Source organism: Entelurus aequoreus, linkage group LG17, assembly GCF_033978785.1.
Source record: "Entelurus aequoreus isolate RoL-2023_Sb linkage group LG17, RoL_Eaeq_v1.1, whole genome shotgun sequence".
Classification (NCBI taxonomy): domain Eukaryota; kingdom Metazoa; phylum Chordata; class Actinopteri; order Syngnathiformes; family Syngnathidae; genus Entelurus; species Entelurus aequoreus.
Window position 1 is genome coordinate 41,996,501 of NC_084747.1, and position 8,949 is coordinate 42,005,449.

Consider the following 8,949-nt stretch of genomic DNA (forward strand, 5'->3'; position numbering starts at 1 on the left):
ATGAAAATAATCAATTAGTCAAATTCTACATGCAAATTCACAAATCTCTTTGCCTATTCCTTTCCTTCATGAATACATACCTTTAAATATGTGTTATATTCTAAATATGCTGACGTGACAAAACATTTATTGAATGGCCGGTCGCTTCATATATTTGACTGCAAACGTGTTACTAGGTCCTTCCTGCTCCATCACTGATAAAGTGTAATATCACATGTATTATGTAGTTGTCCCTGGTGGTGCGCAGTGGTAGTGCTGGACTGGTTCACTGTCTTATTTGGATTGAATACCGGCCTGCCATTGGTCAGGAAAAACTTTTACATTTATCTTTCAATCATGTGACATTTGCAATTTATTTAAAAAATAAATAAAATAAACATTGTAAAATAAATCCATTATTATAATCCATCCATTGCTTTCGGTCTCCCCTAGAGGGGGGGGGGGGGGGGGGGGGGTTACCCACATATGCGGTCCTCTCCAAGGTTTCTCATAGTCATTCACATTGACGTCCCACTAGGGTGAGTTTTCTTTGCCCGTATGTGGGCTCTGTGCCGAGGATGTCGTTGTGGCTTGTACAGCCCTTTGAGACACTTGTGATTTAGGGCTATATAAATAAACATTGATTGATTGATTGAAAATGTATTTTCCACGAATTTGTTTTAGTACAAATCCTGTATTAAATGAAATTCAAATTTGTTAAAAGGAAATAAAAAAGCACAAAAATTGTTTCACAAGAATAACAAAAGGGTGAAAAATATGTATTATGGTGGGACGCTCAACATAAATTTCTGCTTTGGGCCCCAATTTTGCCAAGGTCGGCCCTTCCCAGCCCCTTCCTGCTCCCTCACTGATAATAATATAGGGGAAGACTTCTCCCAGGTGGTGCACATCCTTAGCGGTCGGCTGGTGTTGTGGCAGGATGATATGCAAATGTATGTTTTGACTATGGGAAATTTGTCATTTTTCAAAAAAAAATGTAATCATCGAACAATTTATTTCCTATATGAATTTCCATCCCTCCATTTTCTACCAATTGTCCCTTTTGGGATTTAGTAAAAAAAAAAACGTAAAATGTATTCAAATTTTGATTTAAAAAAGTCTAAAAAAATCTTCACACAAATGAAAAAGTGTGATATATTCTTTGTCAAATGGCCCTAAATTAAAAATTCTGCTTTAGCTCCTGCCTATCCCCTACAATATTCTCATTGTGCTAACCAACCCCTTCCTGCTCCGTCACTGATAAAAAAATATAACACATCATATCTCCAAATATCGTCATTGTCCCAGTGACACGCTTTATTAGTGCTGGCTTAGTAAACGATTAAACCAAGCTGGTGATATGTCAGGATGATATGCAAGTTTTTATTTTAATTTTGAAAAAAAAAAAAAAATGTAAATGAAAAATATATTTTTTTATTTGATATAATGTTACTGCAAAATTTCCGACGTTGTTTAATGAAGTCTGTTAGTGGCAACTCATATCGGCAGAATTTTGCCGCTATTCCATTTACAGTAATGCACTGTAAAAACGACTGTACAGATGTTACTGTAAAAAGTGGCAAGTAATCTTATAGTAAAAAACAATTGCATACTGTCATTTTTAATTTATAGTAGTTTAACCGTAAATCACGTTAATCACTTAATTTATTTGGTCTACAATACGCTTTTTTTTTTTTTTTTTAAGAAAACATGCATCAAATTAAATTCAGGTTCGGTTAAAAAAAAGTACAATTGTTTCATGTGAATAAAAAAGTGAAAAAAGTATTCTGCTGAGGGCCCCATTTGCAATCGCACCAGACGGTGATATGTCAGGATTAAAAAAATAATAATAATAATAATGTGAATGAACTATTAGTATTTTTTTTTAATGCATATGAAAATGTGTGTATGTTACCGCGTATTCCCTTCGGGGTCTAGGGGGGCGCTGGAGCCTATCTCAGCTACAATCGGGCGGAAGGCGGGGTACACCCAGGACAAGTCGCCATCTCATCACAGGGCCAACACACAGATAGACAGACAATATTCACACTCACATTCACACAATAGGGCCAATTTAGTGTTGCCAATGAACCTATCCCCAGCTGATGTCTTTGGAGGTGTGGGAGGAAGCCGGAGTACCCACGCAGACATGCAAACTCCACACAGAAAGATCTCGAGCCTGGGATTGAACTCAGGACTACTCAGGACCTTCGTTTTGTGACCCCTCTCCCACCGTGCTGCCCGTATATAAATATATATTGTTATTAAATGCAGTTTATAAAGCGTACAATAATAGAATAAAGCATATATATATATATATATATATATATATATATATATATATATATATATATATATATATATATATATATATATATATATATATATATATATATATATATATATATATATATATATATATATATATATATATATATATTTGGGCCCCAATTTGTAATAAACATATTCCAATGAAAACATGCAACAAACAAATTCAGGTTCGGACAATCGTTTCACATGAATAAACAAGTGTAAAAAGTCTAATTGAAATTTGCTGAGGGGCCCATTTTAGTCAGTAGCGCGGGTCTGCTTAGGAGAGTTGAAACTGGTATTTTTTTTTAAATATATATGTACATACACAAAACAAAATGTTGGTGCAGGGACTCACCCTGAGTTCCTTGAAGAAGAGGCAGCTGCGCGCCCATTCCACGATGGAGAAGAGCGTCTGGTCTGCCATGCGGCACATGAGGCCGAAGGCTCCGGCTTTGTCCGCCCGTCCCCGGCCACCCTGCTCCTGCTGCAGGTGACTGACGATCTTGCTCTGCACCGCCAGCTCGTCCGGGTCGCAGCGCAGCATCTCCGCCACCAGCGGCGGCAGCCCGGTGGGCTGCGGCGAGGCGCAGGCGGCGTACGCGTCCGGGTAGGAGTACCCCGGCAGGGACTCGGGCGAGCTGGTGTAGTCGGGACACTCCGCCTTGATGGCGCGGCCGGGGAAGGTCGGGTACGGGCTGTAGTCAACGTGGGGTTGCACGGCCAGCGACGCGTGGCCGTACAGGGCGACCTCGTAGTCCGTGGGGGTGATGGAGTCCGGCGTGGACGGCAGCATGTGCTTGGGCATGGCTGCCGTGCCGTGTGCGTGACCAGGGAAGCCGTAGTCGCCGTGCAGGGGCGAGGCGGACAAAGCGGGAGCCGCCGCGGACTCCAGCTTGAAGCCGCTGGATCGAATCAAAGCTTTCTTCTGCTGCTTCAAGGCCCGGTCCCTCTTGTACATGGGCCCGAACTTGTTCCGGCCCCCACGCATGCGGTCTGCGCGCACAGCTGTCAAAACACGCGCAAAAACTCTCACTTAAAAAAAAGAACACATTCTGCAATCAAACAGTGAGAATCGTCAACAAGCTTCACTTTGCTTCCTTTTTTAGGGCTGAGAAGATTCCAGTCTCACTCCTTCTTCCAGTCTAAATAGAAGATTTGATTTAAAACAGGCTTTTTATCAGGCCCGCCCAGAATGTGTCTGTTTTCCCGCAGGTGCTTTCTTGCAGCCGGGCTGGGAATATCAGCACAGGAAGTCGGAACAAAGCTTTCTTTTAGGAAAATTGCTGCACAAAAATGTACATGCATGTATTATTTATTATAAATTAATTAATATCAATATGTTGGCAATGCGGCAGAAATAAAACAACCGACAAACAAAGCTGACAATTCCCCAAAATAAAACAAACAAAATAAATAAAATAAACATCATCCAGAGATCTTTTTAGACGGCGGACTATAAAAAAAATATATATCCAAAGATATAAGTGTCTGATTTTTGTCACTTGTACAAAACATACCTTTCACCGATCTGCTCTTTTATCCCACTTCCATCCACATGCTGTTTAGTGTTTAGTGCCGTTAAAAATCGCAAATGGCCCTCGTGCCGCACTTTGGACACCACTGATGTACCCCATGAAGAAGAAAAACAAGATATTGTCTCAATTATAATTAAATAAGCATGTATAGGTGTTTTGTTATTGTAATTAACAAAAAGTGATTGCCTTATAAACTTATTTTGACCCTTTGTCTGAAAACGTAAATGGTTACCTGAAAGGTGGCTGTAAACGGTATAAAAATAAATAATTAAAAATAATAAATACATATATCTGTAGATTTTACCGTCAAAAATATTACTGCAAAATGTCCGACGTTGTTTTATGAAGTCTGTTATAGTGGCAACTCATATCGCCCGAATTTTGCCGCTATTCCATAGCAATTCCATAGTAATGCACTGTTAAACCGACTGTATAAGTTTTACTGTAAAAAGTGGCAAGTAATTTTACAGTAAAAAACAATTGCATGTGGTCATTTTTAATTTACAGTACCGTAAATCACGTTAATCACTTAATTTATTTGGTCTGCAATACGCTACATGACCTTAACCGTAAAACAGTTATCTGAAAAGTGGCTGTAAACTGTAAAAAAAATAATTAAAAAAATAAAAAATAAAAAATTCCAACTGCCATGGCAGTTTTACTGTAAAATGTACGTTTTTTTTGTTTGTTTGTTTGTTTTTTACAGAGCATTATAAAATTAAGTCAATAGATTTATGTTAAAATGTATTGACAAAATTCGCCAGAATTTTACCCTTATTCAATTTTTACTAACACACTGGGATTTCACGGTAACATTTGGGCAACTTGGCTGGCAGTTTATTCGTTTTTACCGTGAAATTACACGGCTTTTCAATTTACAGTAATGCACTGTAAAAACAACAAGAAATGTTATGGTGAGAAAAAAAAACGCTTGCAGCACTGTGGGCAGAACCCCAGCCTGAAAAAAATACTGCAGTAACAATTTTTTCAATTTACAATATTGTGTTTTTTTAATTTTTTTTTTTACTGTAAATCATTTTAATCACGTAATTTATTTGCTCCTTTACTTTAAACCATACAAAGTTACCTCAAAGGTGGGTGTAAACTGTAAAAAAACAAAAAACAAACATATGTAGATTTTGATGTGAACAACTGGCTGAGTTTTACTGTAAAATTTGCAATGTTTTTTTTATTTATTTATTATTATTTTTTTACAGCACACTAGGTCAATTAATTTTACGTAAATTATTGGCAGCTCATTTTGCCAAAATGTTACCGTTATACTGTTATTCCATTTACAGTAATGAACTGTAAAAATAATATTGTATATTTTACAGTAAAATTCTGGCGATTGAGCTGCCAGTTTGTTTGTTTTTTACAGCAAAAAAAAACAGCGGTACTGTTTTTTTATTTACAGTAATGCACTGTAAAAACAACCGTAACTTTTACCGTAAAAAAACAAAATAAAATTGGCAGCTCGGTCAGCAGAATCTTACCGTAAAAATAACTGCATACCGGTTCTTTTTCAATTTGCAGTAATACGGTGAAAAAGTTAGTGTAAATTTTACGGTAAATTAGCTTTTTTTTAGATGTTGGCAAGTTTTGAGCAAATAATGACGTGCATTCAGTGAAACAATTAAAAATATTCCTGTGTAACATTGTGACAATCAAATCGCTTCGTGTCAAAAAACGTTTTTTTTTAAGTTATTTAAATCATGGAATTAAGTAATGTCCTGCAATTAATTATGATTAATCAGAAAGTGTGATTAATCTCATTAAAACTGTTTTGTTTGACGGCACCAAGCGAGTTAATAATTTAAAATGCAGAAATGCTGCACGTTTTCATCAAATGTGGAATCTGAATCAACTTTTTATGATTAGAATGTGCTTGGGAAGTAGATCCCATTCATCCATTCCCCTGTCAATAAATGTTGTATTTTAACGTTTATACATATAACAATGAGCGGTTGCAAAAGCATGACTTATGGCACAATCATATATGATACATTATTATGAACATTCCATTGGTTCATACAATGATTTGAACTAATTATGTGTTGCTAATTCATTCAAAACTAATTTAAAAACAGTATGAAGCATTTCCACTAATTTATTTACATTATTATTGTGTCATCTACATACAACAGCAATTAATCTACACGAATATTCGTCAAAACAACTACTGCATGCCATTGGCATGTTCATTAAGGAAGGAGTAACATAAAACCTGCTGTATTCCATGTTAAAAGTCACTAATTGGAATAAAAACCATCAAACGTTCCTAAATTGTATATATATATATATATATATATATATAATATATATATATATATATATATATATATATATATATATATATATATATATATATATATATATATATATATATATATATATATATATATATATATATATATATATATACTTTTTTTTTTTTTTTTACAGTTGTCATAAAAGTATGTAAAGCAAAGCTCATTGGGTTTTTTTGTTATAGTATCAAACATTTTAAATCAAACAAAATAATTCAAATAAAACATTTTGAGATCGTGACGTCATGTCCGGCTTTTGGTACAACGCTCAGGCTAATTAGCGATATTCCCCTCGTCTGTTTGTTTATTTTATTAAGGTAAGAAGAGTTTAGTTGTAATATTGATAATAATGTAAAAGCCTGTTTATAATCGTAATATTCGACACCGTCTTAAAGCATTTCAGCCGTCGAGCGGCTTTAAAAACGTGATTTAACATCAGAAAATGAGCCTTTTGGGGGAACCAGCTAGCTAGCATGACAGGTTGCCAATTTGGGTCGTGACTGTCACATGACCGCCACTACCAAACGAGGACACATTTTGATTTACTTCGAGGATTGTGACGTGTTAATGTATTTACTCTTAACGTTTTACAATTTATAAATATGAAAAGGTTTACCTTCAAGCCGCATCCCGACGTTAAGACACTTTTGAAAGCGGCAGAAAGGACATCTTTTCCGCTGGGTTTTGTCGATTTTGCACTCCTGGTTCTCCGCGCAGGTGTACCTCTTGTTGTTCTGCACCGTCCCTCTTAAAGAAGCCCTGAAAAAACAACCACAAACTGCATTAAAATGCACATATTTCGCCATCAAAAATGATGTAATAATTATAATAAATTATATTATTATTATTATCATTTTATTATCATTTTATTATCATTTTTATTCCATTCAAAATATTATTAAAATTAATTTTCTATGATTTTTTTTTTTTTTACCTTGCAGCTCTCACAGGTGAGCAGGCCGTAGTGATAGCCGGACACTTTGTCTCCACACACAGGACATAACTCTTCCAGGTCGTCATCATAAGTGTATTCCATAACCTTCAAAGTCACACCTGCGCGCGTGCACACACACACACGCACATACACACGCACGCACGCACACGCACCAAGGACGTCCTGTGCGTGAGTGTACAATATCAAGGACAATCATATTAATTGAATTTCGTTCAGGCGCCACAAATGTGCGTTTTTATTCATTTACCGTATATATTCCAACAACTGATAATTATGATAACGTGTTTTTGATGTATGCAAATTATTTTATTGACGTTAAAAACAACCTCTTTTAGTATGAAAAATAGTCTATTGAATTGATGTTCATTAAAATATAAACTATTTTAAGTTTGGGCTATGCACTTTTACATAGGCATATATGCACATTTGCAATACAATAAATAACATACTAAAGACGCAGATAAAATGTTGTGGTATAAATTATTTATCCCACCGTTGGGTTTAAAAAAATCTAAAAAATGGACAAAAAAAAAACACAACAAAAATCATTCTGATGCATTACCCGTTGATATAGCTCATATTTATATGAAATAACCATTGTCAATGCAAATCTGCAAAAGAATTAATAACATAATAAAGACGCAGGTAAATGTTGAGAGAGGCTTATTAATCTCTAATGTTGGGTTGAAAAAAAAAAAAAAAAAAAAGTAACAAAATGTATATTTCCAAAAATCTAATACATTAACAAAATATATATTTTTAAACATAAAGATGTTTCAAAGAAATATATTAAATTAACAAAATATGTTTGAAAAAATCTAATATATTAACAAAATATGTTGAAAAATGTAATAAACTAACACATGTATTTTTTAAAAATCTAATAAATCAACACAATAAATCTAACAAATCTATTAAATTAACACAATAATTAAAATAATGAACAAAATATGTTTCAAAAAAATCAAATGAGTTAACAAAACATGTTTCAACAAATCTAACGAATTTCCAATTGATACAGATCATATTGATATTGAATAACCAAAGTGAAACATGCAAACGCCAATGCTTGTTCTATCTACATTATATACCACCAAGTTATAATAGTTATTGTCGTTACATGTACATTAAGGAAGGGTCACATGGATGTTTTTTGCATGAACATACAATATTATTCATGTGATCATTTTGACAAATCACCCCGGGTCGTATGGCAAGAAAACGATGTGATCATGCCTGCAGGTTTCTGTGTCTGACAACAAGAACAGAACCAAAAGTAGAGTCCTACCGTGGGCTTTGTCTCCCAGCATCGGAAGTGCAAGGCGGACAGTGCTGATCGTCTGAGTATGAAATATGTTTCTGCAGCCTTGCACGTGCAGCTGCTTGAACAGCAGCAAAGACTTCGTCCGAGACACAATAAAAAAAAAAAAATTAAAAAAAAAAAAAAAAAAGCAAGCAAAGACGACTTCGGACGTGTGGCGGCCTGCAAACGTGTTGATGATCAGTGAAGAATGAAGAAGACTGAAAGTCCCTCAGCCTCCTCGCTCTTCACTGCCTTGTCCTTATCGCAAACTTGCGCTGCTTTGCTGCTATTGGTGCAGGCAGGGTCACGTGACCGACGCCTTGTTGCCTCCTATTAAAAAAAATGCCTGCACAGGTTTGATGCATGACAAGTCTTGGTTTATTTTATATATATATATATATATATATATATATATATATATATATATATATATATATATATATATATATATATATATATATATATATATATATATATATATATATATATATATATATATATATATATATATATATATATATATATATATATATATATTATATAGATATATATATT

At 34.7% G+C, this 8,949-nt stretch overlaps 1 protein-coding gene across 1 annotated transcript in view; it reads right to left on the bottom strand.

The window, feature by feature from the left end:
* Positions 1-8,638, bottom strand: part of LOC133632894 (nuclear receptor subfamily 5 group A member 2-like) — a 52,917-nt gene extending 44,279 nt beyond the window's left edge. Inside the window, 5 exon segments of the mRNA XM_062025696.1 lie at positions 2,648-3,297; positions 6,753-6,879; positions 6,881-6,895; positions 7,071-7,189; positions 8,380-8,638. Of these exon segments, the coding sequence (XP_061881680.1) occupies positions 2,648-3,297; positions 6,753-6,879; positions 6,881-6,895; positions 7,071-7,189; positions 8,380-8,401 (933 nt within the window). The 5' untranslated portion in view covers positions 8,402-8,638.
* Positions 8,639-8,949: the final 311 nt, after the last annotated feature.